Source organism: Mustela nivalis (genome assembly GCF_964662115.1).
Source record: "Mustela nivalis genome assembly, chromosome: 16".
Lineage (NCBI taxonomy): Eukaryota > Metazoa > Chordata > Mammalia > Carnivora > Mustelidae > Mustela > Mustela nivalis.
This window is the reverse complement of record NC_139035.1, coordinates 41,489,230-41,507,425: the sequence shown is the minus strand read 5'-3', so window position 1 is coordinate 41,507,425 and position 18,196 is coordinate 41,489,230. Positions and strand designations below refer to the sequence as shown.

The following is an 18,196-nucleotide window of genomic DNA, read 5'->3' as shown; positions in this document are numbered from 1 at the left end:
TTAAAAGCCACAGGGAGAGAGAGGTGCGTTTGTTACTTGACCCTAAAACCTCAGCAGATAGTTTTAAAAAATTCATGGGTCAGGCCAACAGCGGCCATTTACTAAGTGTGGCTGTGACAGACAACGTCCTCCTGCTCTTCCTCCCTTCCTGGGTTGACCTCCCCAAAGCAAGAGGATCACGGGAAAACAACGGAAGTTGGGAGACCCGGATTTGCGTCCTGGATCTGCCACTCACTGGTTGGGTGACCTTAGGTAAATTTTGCTTTTTGGCACCTCAGCGCTCTCAGCTGTTAAAGGGGACTGGACGATGAGGGCTGATCCCTGAGGTCCCTCCAGGTTCGGACGCTCTAGGCCTTGCCTGGGGTCCCACCCCACCGTCCTCTCAGCGGAGAGCACCCACCGGCAGAGACATCTCATCCCACTCCTTCAAGGATCTGCTTGGGGAGCCCCATCAGGATGTTCTAACTTAAAGTGTGAGGAAGGGGACAGTGGGGGAAAGCGCTAGGCCAGGAGTCAGAAGAGCTCTGGGTGGCCCTAGGCTGGACCTAAGGCCTCAGTTCTTTCCTCTGTGACACGAAAGGGTTTGCGCTTCCTCTCCGGCTTTGACACTGTGACGCTGTGGCTTGCTGTGGAGTCTGGGGTCAGGGGATGTCCTCAGTGGTCCCTCCCAACCCCTCACACTGCCCACCAGCTGGATTGCTACTCCTGCTGAGGGAGCACTGTCTCTTGACCTTGCCTGGGAGCCTGACTTCGCGGAGAGAGAGCTGGGTGCCCTCACCTCTATTCTTGGCTCTTGCTTTTGGATTCCATTCAGAGAAATCCTGACAAGCAACATGCCAGAGGGCGGCTGCCTGCTGGCTCTGCAAGGAAAGCCAGATGGAGCCATGGCTTCCCAGAAACCCCGGAATCCTCAAACCTGCAGGCCCTCAAAAATCTCTGGCCAGAAGGGAGCTGGGAATGAGAGAAGGCCAGCCCGACCGGGGCAAACGCAGAACTTCCATCAGCCCTGCTCTGCTGCCTCTTCCTTCTCCAGGTTACAGGGTGGGCCATAACCTCCAAGCGAGGACCGAGCCGAGGATTTCGGGGTTCCCGAGGGTGGGCATGGACAGAGATGTCACTGGCTTCCTCCACCATCATGCCTGGGTCTCTTTATCATAAATGCAAGCTCTTAGAGTCTAACCTCAGTCCTTCTTGCTACTACCATTTTTCTCCTGATCTCTCCTCCGTGGATATAAAGGACAGTTGCTCCACCGCCCTCACACACCATCCCCCACCCCATCTGTCTTTTCTCCCAGACTTATGTTTCCTACACTCAGAGCTGCTGGAGATAATATATAATTTTTTTTTTTTTTTTTTGGTAGGGAGGGAGGCAAGACAAGAGTGGGTGTAGGGACAGATTCCCTTCCACTTATGTCTGGCTCCGGCTGATGCTAGTGTCAGTTTGCATTCCCTGAACACACAGGAGCCTAGAAGTGAGGAGGAAGCAAGAGATAAAGCGATGCTTGCCCCCTCAGCCTTCGCCACGGGCAGACCTAAGGAGCCCGGGAGCTGGGAATGAAGGGCTCAGGAAGGTGGCATGTCTGGGCAGAGGTGGGAATCTAGAGCCCCTTCCCTCAGCTCTGCGAACGGTTCCCTCCGTCCTCAGATCCCTATTCTCATGGGACTTACCTGTGAGGCATGGCCTTGGCCCTTTGCCTGCCCACTCAGAGCTCCCTGCTCCCTCACAGCAGTTTGAGGAACTGAAACGGATGCCAATTTTAGTCCAAAGGGATCAAAAGAAACCAGAAAAGTAAAACTGTTATCCCCAAAATCTCAAGGAGAGTAGCTCAAGGCAGATGGAATGGCTTTTTTTTTTTTTTTTTAAAGCTTCTGCATTGGCACAGATAACTGAGAGAGGAGTGTGTTTGCCACGTTGACGGCAGAAACTCCAAAAGTCAGCAGGTTTGCTCTCAGGCTGGGAACGGGCAGGAGGCACAGGCCATTCTGGCCTTTTAATGAAGATTCTCCCCCAGTGTGACTGCAGAAAAGAAGCCATGAGTTCTGAGCACCCTCCGGGAGCCGCCCCGGTCTCTGAGCCAAGGAAGGAGTGATGGTGACCTGGCTGTTCTTAGGAGGGGAGGAGAAGGCTTTTCCAAAGCTATTCTCCACCTGGCGGTTTCCTGCACAGGATGGTGCTGGTAACAGGTGGGAACGGAGATGGAGGGCGCACATGACCCTCCCCTCCCTCCCCTCCCCACGATGGGCTCCCCAGCCACAGGCATCTGATTTCTAAGCCGGCAGCTGAACTCCTGACAATGAGCTCCAGGAACAGACAGTGTTGAAGGCACAATGGGGACAGGCTGTACCTGGGCAAACTGTGCAGAGCTGACCCTGGGAAAGGGGCAAGAGGTGCAGAGTATCACGCGGCTCTGTGGTGGTGGCCGAGGTGCGGCAGAGGGGCCCAGCCAGAGGACGACGCCCTGAGCACAGCAGGAGAGGGTTGGGAGAATGGGGGGGGGGTGCACTTCAGAGAGGGGAAGGTCGGGAAGGAAGAACTGTGGGTGGGAGGATGCTGGCGTCTTTTAATCAAATGCAAATTTAAGGCAGACGGCATGCAAACTGACATGTCTAATTTTTGTGTCTGCAGTTTGGGCGGTGTTTGGAGAGAAACGAGCATCCTGGGGGAGAGGCTTCTTGACAACTTGCTCAGCACACACAGAAAAGACCTACAAATGAGTCATCTGGTGAACTCCGTGGGGATGAGGCGGCACGACAGAGGCGGGGCCCCAGGACCCCAAAAGGAGAAAAGGGGGCACCCTGGAGAGGATGGGCCTGGCTGCAGGGGGAAGGGAGGAGGTGAGGCTGGAGGCAGGCTCAGGGCAAAGGGGGCAGCTGAGGGCATGCTAGGCCTCGGGAGGAAGGGCCCAGGGAAGCACTGGGATCCAAGGGCAAACCACCTGGGGGCTCCAGGGCACAAGGGCTGCTCTCCCCCACCAGAAGGGAAGTTCCCTGAGGGCTACCCATGTTTCCCCCACCTGACTGGTGGGTCCTTGAGCATCGGGCTGAGTCTCCCCCTGCAGGATGGGGGCTCCTGAGGGCAAAGCCCCTGTCTCCCCATCAGACTGGGGGCTCCCAGAGGACAGGGGCCATGTCTCCTTCCTCTACAACCTTCTATAGTGGGGGCGGATAGGCAACAATGAAATACTGCAACTAAGCCACCATTTACTGTCTACAAGGGCCAGGCAGAGCGCTCAGCGAGCGCATTATGGACACTAGCTCACTGACCCTCCGTGGCAATCTTATGAGACAGCTCTTGTGACGTATTTAACAAGTGAAGAAACTGCCCCTCAGAGAGGCTAAATCAGCCCGGGTCTCAAGGCTGGGTAATACAAAGGCAGGATCTGAACTCAAGGCTGACTCATACTCTGTGCATTTGGCCACTATATTCTGTGTGCTTTCTCCCAGGACCCTAAGAGAGTAAGAGTGATGGCTTAGGGTATACAGAGCTGCTGCAAACAGCTTGAGTTGAGAAGCTGGGAACTTCATGATTGTGATTCAGAGATACAGTTTCAGGAGGAAACCCAATCTCTATGCAGCCTGTGGGAAAATGGCAGAAATCCAGCCCCAGGCCGGAATGGGCTCCTCTGGCTCAGAAGCAGGGCTGGTGCCTCTGTGGCAAATCCCTTCACATCCCCCCATTGGACATCCCACCCCTAAGGTAAAGGCGGGGCCTCCCCTCACCCCAGCACTCTGGCCCCAACCTCATGCTTGTGGAAGTAATGGGTCACCATCAAACCCACCCATCTGTTCTCCTTTGAGATAAGGGAAGGAGCCGAGATATCTTGGCCTCAACCCCCACTCCGAGATGTCCTCCCCACTGTGTGTTAACCAGCCACTGGGGTGGATTTCATCCTTCAGCCCTGGAAGGACCTTTCAAGGACCACCAGTGGAGTTGTGAGCCAATGCGGGGCAGGACAGTTTCCAAGGACCCTAGGTGCAGAGGGGATGTACACACCCAGGGTAATGCTATGGGTCAGATCTGAGTCCCCTTCCCTACCCAGAGGTGAGGACATTGTCAGTTTCACCCCGCTCTAGATGGAATCCAGGCTCTGCGTTAAGGACTAGGGGTGGGTAATGAACTTGAACAACCTCTGACTACCTTCTTCAAATCTGCTTCCAGTTCACAGTGTTTCTATTTTCATCAAAGTCTATAAACAACCACCAGGCTGCTGTATTACCCTAAAAACTTTGGACAAAGCCAACGTGCTTCTCCTGTCTCCTTGGGATGGTCAGTCAGAGCCCACCCCCACGCCCCCCAGGGTAGACTGGCTGATGTCTTGGATGGGGAAGGCGTGGCGCCGTGGGCATCCACACTCCACCACGTGGGCAGGGGGCAGAAATGCCGGTCCACGGTACGAAAGGAGCTGAATCAGATGTGTGGCTGATCCCTGCAAGCCAGCTCTGTGTCATGTCCTATAATAAACTCCTCCTTTAGCTTAAGCTGCCTCCAGGGGGCTTCCACAGGTACAACCAAGAGTCTGAATGAACATATTAGAGCTGAACTGAAACAGGGTCAATAACGAGCCAATCCTTGAATGAAGCCACTGGAAGCCTGGGTAACACTGGAGTTTGCAGAGCCAGGGTGATCAGGATGAGGAAGGCCAGGGGATCTGGAAGCCTGCAGGGGAGGGGGCAAGAGTGCCAACCCTACTGATCATCTGTGGCATACCACGCGCTCCCTACTCTCTTCTGATTAATCTTCACAATCACCCCCCACGCAGGGGGTCACAAGCCCCATTCTACAGACAAGAAACAGGCTCAAAGAGTGCTAAGAACAGCCAGTTAGCAGGCATCCGAGTTTACCTGAAACCCTCCCAAGGAGGCAAGGTCCCAGAGATGCGCAGGGCTCCGGGTCAGGCCACTAGAGGCTGGATGTGTATCTGTCCCCTGTCACCTGACGTGCTGGTCTTTCCAGACTGTCAGAACAGGTACGCAGGGTGGAGGAATGAACACAGAAGTGAAAGCAAGAAAGCGTATCAACCACAGACTCTACCCACTGTCCTCAGCCTGGCAGTGAGGCCCCAAGACGGTCCAGGGAATGTGCTTGGCTCTTAGCTCCCGGAGCCACTGCTCTTTCAGAGGAGACATCAGAATGGAGAACACTTTGGAATTAAGGACCTGGGCAGCTGCCCAGGAGGGTTTGCTGGGCCTGTGGACTTTGCCAGCCGGTGTTCTCCACTGATGGGAGGCCCTGGAGGACTGTGCTTAAGATGGTAGGTGCATGAACTACACCACTCCCCCATTCACCCAGGGGTCACAACCAGGTTTCCCCCATTTCCTGGTTGTGTGATCCTGGGGAAGTTACTTAACCTCTCAGTTTCCTCATCAATAAAATGGGATTAAAAATAGCACCTAACTCCCCAGGTTGTTCTAGGTGACTCAATGAATTAATATATGTAAAGTGCGGGGCACCTGGGTGGCTTATTGGGTTGGGCCTCTGCCTTCGGCCTAGGTCATGGTCTCAGGGTCTTGGGATGGAGCCCCTCTGCTTAGCAGGGAGCCTACTCCCCCCTCTCTCTCTGCCTGCCTCTCTGCCTACTTGTGATCTCTCTGTCAAATAAATAAATAAAATCTTTTATATATATATATACATATATATATATACACATATATGTAAAGTGCTTAAAACAATGCCTGATACATAACATGTAATAAATGATGGATGCTATTATTAGATAGACAGATATGATAGACATTATAGATACATAATAAATGATAGGTATTAGATAGATGTTATAACACAAATAAATAATAATAGAGTCCTTGGGTCTTCCATGTAGCTAATCCCCCACCCCCAAGAGGCAGCACTCTGGAAAATTAAATCTAGAAATCAGAGGCTACTGGGCAAGGGGGAACAAGAGAGGGAAGGAGCAGCTGTGCCCTGAGATGCAGATAGAGTTGAATCTGCCAAAAGCAGCCATGGGGCGGCCCTTTCCCATCTGTGCCGCCCTCCAGGAATCCTCCCAGAGCTGGGAGGTGCGGAGACTGAGCCTTGTGTTACAACCGAGGACCTAAGGGGCGCCTGGGTAGCTCAGCTGCCTTCGGCTGGGGTCATGATCCCAGGGCCCTGGGATCAAGCCCCCATGTCAGGCTCCCTGCTCAGCGGGGAGTGCTCTTCTCCCTCTCCCCCTGCCCTTCCTTCCGCTTGTGCGCCAACTCTCTCACTCTCTTTCAAATAAATAAATAAATAAATAAATAAATAACACCTTTTTAAAAAAAAGAGTGCCAGATCCAGGATTCACACTGGGAGGGACCAGAGGAAGGGCTTATCCTAGGCTGACATTCTGAGGCCCTGATTGTTCCCGATCATTCTGGTCATCCTCAGCATGGCCACCTCAGGCCTGATCCTTCATGTCAAATCAGGAAGCCTTCTCCCTGCAGCTCCTGGCCACAGCCCTGGCCACAGCCCAGGCCACACGCTGTATTACAATTGCCAGCCTGCGCTCTGCTTCCTGGACTAGACAGAGAGAGCCTTGGGCAGCAGGGGCTGGCAAACAGGTGGCACCTGAGGAATGTTTGCTGAGGCCAGAAGGAACGCATTGTTACAGACCTGGGCTCTCAGGACCACGGCAAGGTTGGTTTGGCCTAAAGGTTCTAGAATGTCTGGAGCACATGGGAAGCAAAAGATGCTACTTCTTGTGCAAGAGGCAGTGGAGCCTATGGTGAAATGGATGAGTCTGGATCAAGCCTCATCTGACTCTTAGCTTCACCATGAACTTGCCAAGTGACCTCGGACAAGCCGTGTGGCCTCCCTTGACTCCTCTAAGTTTCCGCATACTTCAGTCTTGTGCAAGAGTTGGGTGGTCAGTCTACAGAAATGCACCAGGAGGGGCATACAGCACTGGCTGGTAAAAAACACGAAACACTTCCGTACCAGTAGGCAAAGAAAGTGCTTCCTTGGGCCCTCAGGTGCTCCTCCTGCCACCCTGATCTCGCGGTCCCTTCCTCTGGGACTTCCACATTTGGCATCCACAGAGTTAACATCTGGCATAGTGGAGGGCCCCCGGGATTCCTCCGGTTCTGTAGCCTGCAAGAGTTGTGAAATATTTCGCATGTGACCCTTGATTAATATCTCATTGTGAGGATAAAATTTTTTTTTTAAGATTTTATTTATTTTATAGAGAGAGAGAGATCACAAGTAGGCGGAGAGGCAGGCAGAGAGAGAGTTGAGAAAGCAGGCTCCCCGCTGAGCAGACAGCCTGATGCAGGGCTTGATCCCAGGACCCTGAGATCATGATCTGAGCCGAAGGCAGAGGCTTTAACCCACTGAGCCACCCAGGTGCCCCTGAAATGGATTTATACAAGCCAAGCCCTCAGCCGAGCTGGCAAACAGTAAGTGCTCAATAGACGTCATGATTTTGCTAATCTCCAGTGACTCCGGGTCTGTGAATGTTCAATGGTCCACCAGGGACCCTCAGGATGAAGGTTTCTGACCTTCCTGCAGAGTCCAAAGCCTCGATTAAAGTCTCAGGCACTGAGAACTTCCTTCTAGGGAGTCCAAACCCTGCAGCCAGGCCCTTGAAGGCCCCCAAACCACCAGCTTAGCTGAGGGTGCCAAGCAGGGCAGCCTTACCCCAGCATTCCTGGGCTTCGGGGTGGCAGCGAGAGCAGGGGCAGCCTCTCCACTCTGCCTGCCACTGGGTGGGTGGGGTGTCAGGCAGCTCAGGGACCGAGCCTTGTCCCTGCACCCAAGAAAGACACCCCTCATGGTGGCTGCTGTCCTTCACAGCAGCCCTGGCCTGTCTCCCTGCCCCACTGCTGCCTTCTCTGCTGCCATAACCCCTATCCAGGTGCTGCAGCAGGGGCAGGATGACAGGGAGGCCAAGCGGTGAGCACGGCGGCAACTCCTGGACACCACGTCACCATCAGCGCCACGGAGCATCCATGCAGGACAGGATCCACATACACACTCAGGCAACCCCTGAATTCCAGGATCACACCTCTTGGGGATGCCCAGATTCCGGGACAAAACCAAGTCCTCTATGACAGAAAACCCTAGCTCCTGTAACAACAGAATCCCATGGCAACGTCCAGGACATGGCAACTGGAACAATCTGGCAGCATCGTGAAGAACAGAGGAAGGTGATGATTTGAGTGTAGGGTTAAGGTTCCTAAGCCTTCACTAGGGCACCCTCATTCCCTAGGGGCCCTTCTACCCTACAGTGGGGGGGGGGGGGGTGCTGTTCCCTTCACTCCCTGAAGGACCATCTGCTCCAAGGGCTCCCAAGCCAGCTAGTCCTAATCCAGTCCTCCCACTCCATCCAAGCAAGGCGGGATGACGGGAAAGCATCTTCCCTTGTGCCAAGCGTTTCTGATTCCTTTAAATAGCTCCCCAACTTCCAACTCCTTCAGGAAAGCATCCTGGATGGGACAAGTGAGCTAGGAGCTGAAATGTGGCCCCCACACTACTTACGCCCACTCTCAGGGTGGGTTTTGCACTGGTCCTGTGTGTATAGTCTGGTTCGGGCCTTGCTGTGGGCACTCCCCAGGGCTGGGGTGAGGGGTGCTGTGCTAATCCCTGGGTGGGCTAGAGCAGCTGCTAATCAAAGGGACCACCTCTGGGCACCAAGACGTCCTCTCTCTCTGCAGAGGGAGCAAGGGCAATCTTCATTTAAGCAAACAGATTCAGAACTTGAGAAGCCCCTGGGCTGGCTGATCTCATCAATCAGCAGCCTCTCCAAAGTACCAACGGGCACTGGATTCCTTTGGGGATCCTTCGGGGCAAACCCTCGCTGCTCCCCTCTGTTTAAATGTCGCCCAGAGCTTACAGTGGAGCCCCAGTGCCGTCCACTTGGGTCCATCATGCCCCTGTCCATTTGCTCTTGGTTGCCCAGGCTCATTCCCTCTCTTACTTCCTGTGCCACCTCTCCTCCAGCAGACAGGACCCCATGATCAAACCCCTCATTCACCTCCTCCTTGTACCTTCTGGTCCCTCCCATCTCTGCTGTTGGGATCCCAACCTCTGAAACCACATCACTCCTCCAGAGCTTCCCCTCCTCGCCCGCTGCCCCAGTGCACGCACCCTCGTCCCACGTACGGACTCTTGCTCCCCTTAGCCCTTCCATACTTGGTCACAGCACCTGCCACCACAGCCCGGCACGGGAATGAGTGCAGTCCTTCTCGCCTCCTCATCTAGCCTGTCAGAAGCTAGGAGGCAGTGCCCAGAGCCTCAATCTCAGGGGCACAGAGCTTTGTCCAGAGGTTAATTCTGAACTCACTGTAATCAAACTCAGCTGCAGGGGGGCTGGGGATGGGGGTCTCGAGGCTCCTGGAAGCAGCAGTGTCGCAGGGGTTAAGTTCCAATCCTGGCTCTGCTGCTCACTTGCTCCACTAGCTTTGGGCAGATTCCCTACAGTTCGGTGCCTCAGTTTCCTCATTAGTAAGTACCAGGATCGCGGGAGGATTGCGAGCACTGACTTACTGCACATCAGGAACAAGAACAATGCCTCTTATACGCCAAGTGATGGATACGTGTTACTGCCGTTAGATTCCTGTCCTCTCTGGGCCTACTTGCTCCCCCAGCAGAGTCAGGTCTCAGATCTCCTGGGAGGCAGCTCCTCAGCTTGGGATGGTGGGAGCCCTAAGCCCCGTGGCAGCTTCTGGAGCTTGCAGAGAAAAGCCAAGGCCTCCTGGGTGGCTGCCAGCTTCCCCAAAAGGGAAAGGCCTGTTTAGTGAGTCATCAAGGGCAAAGGGAGCCTGTGTCCGACGAGTCTGAGGAGCCCCCAGCACTCATAGTGCCCTTCTGGGAGAGAAGACAAGGAGACCAAACCCCTGTAGCCTCTGCCTGGGGGTCCCTTTGAGGGAAATCATTCCACCCTGGTCATATCTCAGACTCTTTCAAACCTGTCCAATTCCCGCATACACACAACACAAGCACACAAACGTACCTTTAGTCTGTGCACATTTGCTGGACCCCAGTGACAGTTCCACTGGACCCCCACTAACCCCTGGGCATCCAGTGTTCACACCCTGCCTCCCAACCTCACCTATGTTCTTAGGGTTAACGCCGTCTGCCATACACCCTATGAATCCAGTTCATATATCCTATGAACCCAGTACCTCCGCACACTCACCCAAGCCTTGCTCCTTCGACACTCACTACACTCCTACCCAGCCCGAGGTTCCCATTTACAGCCAACTGTAATGTAAAGACCCAAATGTCTGTAATGACCCAAATGTACATCTGGGTCTTAGGACATCACTCCACCTCCCAGACCAGATCATCCGTGATGACACCCCAACTGGATACCCACGAGGCGACCCGGCTTCCCTGGGGACCAACACGGGCAGCACTGACAGCATCCCTTGGGTCTTCTGGGCTGTGCCTGCTTTTGGTTTCCACATCCTCAGGGCATAAGAGCGAGCACCCCAAGTCCAGAGCGAGAGCTATGGCCCAGAAATTAGAGGGCTGCGGAGAACGCGCCCACTCCAGTGGCCCTGAAGCATGTCATTGAGATGTCTAAAATAGACTCGACCACGGCCCAGGCCCAGGCCCAGGCCCAGGCCCAGCCCCTGGGGAGCCCTGGCGGCCTTGCTGAGGTTTGGCTTGGACAACTGTGGGTCTAACGCATGATGAACAACAGAGCTGGCAGCCAGACCCTGGGACCTGCTGGAGCCAAAGCTTTCAGGGTGAACCTGCAGCCTGCCACTGGGCTGGGCTCCACACTCTCCCACACCCCCACCCACCACCGCAGCACTGCAACACGCCATAGGAGTCTGGGGGCTCCAGCTGGCTCCCCATTCTCCTCCACTTTGCTCCCAATCTCTGCAATCTGCCCCTCCTCCTGCCAGAGGCGTAGGTCCTGATAAAAGATGAGAAGCCCTGACCCACCCCTTATTCCAGCCACTCGTGCTGTGCCCAAACTTTGCCATGGCAGTGACCGTGCCGGACACTCTCTTGGCACAAGGCTACTCCTCCCTCAGCCTCCAGCCGGGAAACAAACAGCTCGGGGGCGCCTTCCCAGTCTCCCCTTTGATCTCTGCTGGCCACAAGGCAGCAGAGACCTGTGTGCACCCAACGAGGCAGAATGGAACCCTGAGGGCCCTTGTTTTGTCTCAGGAGGCCTGGTCCCCAGAAGCAACTCGAGGGAAGGTGTGGGACATGGTGTCCGCGTGGAGGCCTGACCACAGCATTCCAAGGGCTTCTATGGACAGCATTCCAAGGGCTTCTATGGACAGAGCGTGCCCACTCAGGGCCAGCGAGCTGCGCCTGGCCCCCCGGCCCTTCCTGTGCAAGAGAGGGAAGGCTGCAGGCTCCAGGGACTTCAAACGCATCTGGGTAATCCAAACAGGGTGTGGGAGGAGGTCAGCCATCGCAAATCAGAACCAGGCGGCGGTCGTTTCCCCTCCGCTGGCTGGCGTAGGGATTCCAGGCAGGGAGAGGAGGCTGTGGGGAGGAGGCCAGGTTGGACCCAGAGAACACTCGGCCAGGTGCTGAGATGCAGACATTAGGAGCAGGTGGGGGTGCGGTCCAGGTGGGGAGCAGGACTCCATTAGGCCCAGCAATCAGGGTGAAGGGGTAGGCTCTTCTCCCTATCAAGTCTTAATCCAAAAGGAAAGACAAATGGAAGGAGAGAGTAGGTAACAAAGGGAGAAAAGATGCGGTGGAATATGGCTAGGTGGGACATCTGGGTGGCGCAGTCGGTTAAGCGTCTGCTTTTGCTTGGATCATGACTGATCTCTGCGTCCTGGGATCGAGCCCGGCATCGGGCTTCCTGCTCTTTGGGGAAGAGAGTGTTTCCCTCTCTCTCTTCTCTCCCCACCTCTGCCCTTCCCCACCACTTCTTCTTTCTCTCTCTCTCAAATAAATAAATAAAATCTTGAGAAAAAAAGACTATGGCTAGGTGTCTGACCTCAAATATAAGAGGAGGCCTCTGAAAGGCAGGCTAGCTTAACCTGTAAGGATCCAAATGGCAGGTTTGGACCCAGGGGTGGAAATTCTCAGAAAGAAGACTCTTAACTCTTAACTCAACAGGCTCTCTGATAATGAGTGCTTTCCAGGAAAATAAGGTAGTGAGCCCTCTGTCACTAGGAGTGTGTAAACAGAACACCCACCTGCCTCTGATGCTATAGAGGGATTAATTTCAGCTTTAGGTGTGGGTGGCTCAACTAGACATTTCCGTTCTGTGGTTCTGTGAGATCCCGGGGAAGGGTGGGGGAGGAGAGGGTTTTTCTTTCCCTGGCTGTGCACGGAGACACTGCGGCGAGCTGTGGAGATGGATCGGCAGCAGTTAGGGAGCCTGGCGGCTTTGCTCCCCCTGCTCAGGACTGGCGCAACTTGAGCCCCAAGGAGTAAACTGCACCTTCAGCACTTGGGCTCAGAGGCTGTGAGGAGTGGGGGGGTGTGTGTGTGCGGAGGGACAGTTCCAGAGAGGAGAAAGACTGGAAGTTAGCAGGAGAAAATATCTGGTGTTGGCAGCCTAGGTTTGGGGACAGGTTATGGCGGGGGGGAGGGGGGGAGCTGTAGCCACAGTAGCAGATGTATGTGTATGTAAGGGGGGGGCGTGTAGAAAAGGAGGGAAGTATGGGGAAACACGCCAGGATTCCAGGCGACCTAGTCCTGTTACCCACTCAGTCCACATCTGGATGGGGCCTATGGCCTGGGGTTGGAGTCACCACTGATGAGAAAGGGCATCTCCCTGAGTGAGAGATGAGAAGCCGAGAAGCTAGTTCCAGGCCCTTCGGCTCTATCTGCTTTTCCCCAGAGCAGAGGAACTGCTCCCAAGACCTACTCATGCATCCATCTCTCAGAAGCAGAGCTGCGGCTGCCGTGTGATGACCCGGATGGGGCCCGTAGAGAGCACTAAAAGCCTGGACAGAGAAGAAAAAGTTCTGAGCACATGAGAAAAGAAATGTTCTCCTCAGTGCTACCTTGAGGAAGGCAGGAGGCCCTACAGATGGAAGGTTCTAGGCCAGTTTCTCCACATGCATGCTAACCTTCAGACCCCCACGCTTTGCCACAGCCCTTCCTTCTGCCTGTGATCTATGAGCATCCTCCCATGAACTGCCGGGCCCAGGGGAAGGCTAAAGGCAAGCTTTGTCCTCCTGTTCCTGCTAGGCCTCTGGGGAACTCCTGGGAAGGCCTCAGGAGCGGCTCTGGGCGTGGAGCCTCTGACGTGAGGGTCCTAGGTGAGCCTGCACATATCACCTGTCTTCTCTGGGCATCAGCTCTTTCGGGAGAACTCACCATAACTACTCTACCCAGCCATCCCCCCACCGCCAGCGCTTTGAAGAAAAAGTAATTTCTTCTCTTCCCCTATTCAAACCACTTCAGAACACATTCTCTAGAGTAACCCCCCCAACCCCCCTAAAACTAACATCAACCAATTGGTTTAGAAATGGATGACTTCTGGACATTCCTACCCTGTTCTGTTTGCCCTGAGCCGCCAAGAGCCTCACTGTTGCCATGGCAACCCCTCCCATCGGTCCAGACACCTTCTTCAAGAAGTGGGACCAGCAATTCCAGCCACCTGGGTTCCTTGACATCCTGACCTTGAGCTGCCTTAGCTGTTCCACTCTGTCCCTTTACTTAGAGGGTTGAAGAAGGGAATGCTGAATGTGTGGGGAGTCAACAAACTGATTTTCCTTTGAGAGCCTTGGGCCCAGGGCTGCTGAGGCAAGAAGAGTGTGGTTTAGGATGGTATGATGCATTGATATGGCCTGGGACATTTTCAAGGTCTGACTACCTTCATCTGCAGCCCCCTTCCCATCACTATAGGTAGGGAAGAGCCATGAGAGGGTCTTTTCCATTCACAAATGGGGAACCTGGGTTCTAGAGGAGGTCGCAGAGCTCAGAACTTCCATATAGGGAACTCAGGACCGCAGCTTCCCACCCTCCCCCAGGCCCAGGTCTGGTGACATTTCCTCTCGGAGCCAACTGCCTGATGTGGACCATCGGCCAGGGTCCAAAGACATCTGACTCCTGGAACTGGCCCATTTTCCCCTGGGCACTCACCCTTCAGCCTTCTAAGTTTCCAGGGTTCCCCGGTGGGACCCTAGTTATTTGGCAGCTTCCAAAGCAAGGGAAGGGGCACGGAGCCTGCCCAAACCATCTGGATCCCAGCTGATTTCTGAGAAGGGAGTGACTGAATTTCAGCTCTTCTCTTTTATTCCAGAAAAGCTCTTATTTGGGGCTCCCTTATCCCCTTTCCCCCAGAAATTGAGTTTTGGCAGCTTCTTGGGTCTGGGATGGTACTAAGGAGTGCATGAATTTTGACCCTCAGCTTCCCAGGAAGGGAGCAAATACTCTGTTTTTAGCCATCATCCTGAGGCATCAAGGCCGCCATTTTTCTCAGAGGCCACCCTGCTCTCCAGTGAAGGCCAGTCCTGACAACCTGGAACACCTTCCCAGGTTTGGAAAGACTGAGCAGCTCTATTGTCCCCTGGCTCCTCAACCCTCTACCATAACTCTCACCTTTACACAGAAGAGAAGACTTCGCCTGAGGTCACCAGCTCCCACCTCTTCCCTCCCCACCACCCTGCGATGCCAAGCACGGTCCCCCCAGATCCTACCCACACGCCCCACCCCCACTTTGGTTCTCACAGCCCCAAAGAATCTAGTATGTCTGCCAGACTTTCCACCCTCTCCCCCCAGCAGAGATCTTAGCCCCTCAGCCCCCTCTGCAGGGTCAGCGGGGCAGGTCGGCGGCCCCTCCTGACCTCCTGACTCCCCTTTCTCAACTAGGCCTCCCAGATGGAGTCAGTGACTTAGGAACACAAGCAGAACCTGGCCTCCATCACTAATTCCGAGCTGGCTCTAATCAAGCCTTCGGTGCTTTTGACCTTGCACTTCCCCAACTGGGAAGTGGGGTAGGGGGGTGTTTTCTCCTTATCTCCAAGGTTCCTGAGAGGCTGCCACACCTCTGACTGAGCCAGACCCCAGTGTGCTTTGGAAATGACAACCGCCGACCAGGAGTAAGGGACCCCAGCTCAGCTTCCCCCAACCCCATCTCCTGCCCTCCACTACCACCCCCAGCCAGCTCTAAGACTATCTGTCAGGGTTTCCGACGTTACTGTCTCTTGAAGAACAACTAAGGAGACAGCCAGGTCCTGGGGCGGTGCTGGGTCTTGCCTGTCTGGGGACAGCCCAGATCAGCTAAGACATCCCAAAGAAGTGAAGCCCTGACCTTGAAAAGGGAGCTGTGCCCTCTGATTTTCTGAGTCCCTGACACTGCCCTCCCCTCGCTAGGACACAGTCAGACACTCAATTCCTCTCCTCTAGGACCATCCACACCCATCATATTCGCTTCCAAGTGCCTGGGGAATGTTCCTCCACCAGCCAGCCTGCCCTGCCCTGCCCTGTGCTTCCTCTTGCCTCCGACACAATCCAACTATCACCTCCATAAGCTTAAAGAGCTCTCCTTTCCAGTCCTCCTCCATCACAGGGTCCCCTTCCATTTTCTCCATGGCCCTCCTGACGTCTGGAATGATTTTATTTCTTGTCCGCCTCAACCCATTAGACTGTAAGCTCCTTGAGGGCCACGGCTGGCAAAAGGGTGGCACTCTCCCTTTGCAGCAGGAGGCTGCCCTGTCAGCTTCTGCACCCCCGAACCCCCAATCCCGCCTTATCCCTGACGAGGCCGGGGCTTTCAGGAAGGGCTCTCCTAGGGAAAAGGCTGCTTTTCCCCTCTTTGCCCCTCTCCAGTCTCCTGACCGCCGCTGCAAAACCCAAATGTAGCCTGCCAGGAGAGGCTCCCTATCTAACGCTCCAAGAGGCTCTTGCCCTGGTCAGCGGTTCCTCATGCTGGCCAGCCCGGGGCCTGGGGTCCGGGGATGACAGCAGCAGGTCCAACCAGTCTTCTCCAGCTCTGCGTTCTCCAGGGCTGCCAGTCCAACACCCCCATTCTCCATCCACCCACCCGCCCCAGCTCCTCGGGCTAGTCCTCAGACCGCAGCCCGCGTCGGCCCCGCCCCTTCACACGCGCACGGACACGCCCCTTCCCAGCCCCCAGCGGGGCGGGCAGCCTGCCTGGTACCCGGGCAGCGCGGGTTCGGGTCCCTCGGCGCCGGAGGACCCACATCCCAGCCACCGCAACAAGTCCGCCGAGCCTAGGAGGCCCGCTGGGGCTCCAGGCCTTGCCGCCGTCCTCCCGTGGCCCTGGCGCGACCCGTGCCGGCTCCCTAGGCGCGGCAGCCCTGCCTTCTGCACATCCCGGACCTATCCCTCTCAGGGCGAGGACTCTCCGCGGGGAAAGCAAGCGCAGTTCCGGGGCCCGCTCCGGGTTTTTTGCATAGACTCTTCAGGCTTGGAGAACAATGGAGCAGCTCTCTGCGCTTCCTCCGCCCGAGCAAGCTTTGTTCCTCCCTTCCCGCCCGCTCGGCTTCCATTAGCCAAAGGGCAAAGGCTTCCCCGTCAACCAGGAGTCTCTGCGCCAGACCCCAGACCTTTCCACACTCTGTAAAAAACCTAGGGGGTAGGGATTTGGGCCTGGGCCTGGGCCGAGGTACAGGACGAACATCCAGATGCGCACAGCTGGCTGCCCGCCCGCCCCCTGGCCCCAGACGTGTCTCCTTGCCAGAACCCCCACACCCGGGAAATCCGACTCGCGCTCCCACGGAGGATACACAGAGGAAGTGGAGCCTCAGCTCTGCTCTGGGGCCAAACAGCCCTCACATCTGCCTTCCCCACATCTGTCCTCTAGATCCGGGCTCTCACTGGACTCTCCCCTAGCCATGCTGGATGGACTCTCACCAAGCACAGATCACAATACCACTGAGGTCTCCATCAGTCCCCAATTTTGCCATATTAGGATTCTGGGCTTTAAAATTATAGGAAGCTATATCTGTGACCCCCCCCCCCTCCCGCCATTGTCCAGCTTCACCTCAGGCCAGAGCAGAGACCGGGCAGCCCGGTGACATCTTTAAGAAGAGGCACTTTAGCCATGCGCATCTGGAGGGAGGCCAGGCCTGCACATCTGGGCCCAATGCCCCCTCACAACCTGACCGAAATCTGGAGAGCCCCACCGGCAGGAGGAGAAAAGAGAGGGGGTTGAGCTCTCCCCACACCTTCCCTTGCAGCTGGCTAGGAGAGCAGGGGTGGGGCGGGGAGGCAGGACTTACCCAGCATCTGGCTGAAGAGCAGCTGCTCCAGGTCTCCCAGCACGGTCACCACGAGCTCGGGGTCCACTTTGAGGAAGGCGCGCTCCTCCTGGCCCTTGGCGGAGGGCACGGGCCCGGAGCCCTTTTGCGCCTTGGCCTTGCTAGAGAGCAGCTCGTCGTCTGACTTGCCATCGTCGCTTACGGCTGCCTCAGGAGCCTTGCTGAGCGGCTTGACCTCGGCGTAGGGGCCGCGCGGGATCCGGCTCGGCTTCCCTAGGCTGGGCGCGAGTGGAGCCAGGGGGGTCTTGGCGCCGCCCGCCGGGCTGCCCTTTGCCTGGAAGAGCGAGTGCTCCGACTTGGACAGTGTCTTGGACATAAGCGGAGCTTCGCGGCCTTTGGACCCCGCCTTGCCCAAGCCCTTGGGCGCCTTGGCCATATCGTCGCTCCACTCGGGCTCATAGAGCTGCAGCTTTTTCTCCGAGTCGGTGAGGAACGAGAGGTTGGTTAGCGACTTCTGCTTGCGCAGGTTGGAGGTAGGAGGCCCGCCGGGGACTCGGCTGTCCACGCTGCCAGACTTGAAGACCTTCAGCTCGGCCGCGCTGGCCTTGGCCATGCCGCTACCGCCGCCGGGCGCCTTGGCGCGCTTGGGCAGCATACCTCTGCCGTCCGCCGCTGCTGCCTTCCTACCGGCGCCCCGAGGCTCGTCCGCGCCCTCGTCCCCGCCGCCGCCGCCGCTCAGCTCCACCTCGGGCTGCACGCTCTTGACGCTGCTGCCCAGCATTCTGCCCGCGAGGAGCGCATGGACGATCCGCGCGTCTGCAGGCACGGCGGGGGCGGGGGCGGGGGGGGGGCGGGAGCGCAGGGAAGAGGAGGCGGGGGAGGGGAGGGGGAGAGAAAGGACGGAAGAAACCGAGGAAGATGGGGAGAGGAGGGGGGCAGCGAGGGAGGAGGGAGACAGGCAAGCGAGGGCGCAGGGAAAAGAAACGCAAGGAAGGAAGAGGGGAAAAGGATAGAGCGAGGAAACCGTGGGGCGATGGGGCGGGGTCGGAGGAAAAGGGGCGGGGCGGGGAAAACACAAATTAAAATTTAGAAATCAATCAAAGGAAGAATGGAAGCCCGG

The 18,196-nt window shown here is 56.2% G+C and overlaps 1 protein-coding gene across 14 annotated transcripts in view; it reads right to left on the bottom strand.

Moving 5' to 3' along the window:
* Positions 1 to 18,196, bottom strand: part of NAV1 (neuron navigator 1) — a 255,753-nt gene that overhangs the window by 140,561 nt on the left and 96,996 nt on the right. For 12 of the 14 annotated variants that reach the window (XM_082701985.1, XM_082701986.1, XM_082701969.1 and 9 more), the window contains one exon: positions 17,098 to 17,892. The exons of the other annotated variants lie outside the window; for them this stretch is intronic. In XM_082701985.1, coding sequence (XP_082558111.1) covers positions 17,098 to 17,892 — 795 coding nt within the window. The remainder of the gene's footprint in view (positions 1 to 17,097; positions 17,893 to 18,196) is intronic. 14 annotated transcript variants of the gene reach the window in all.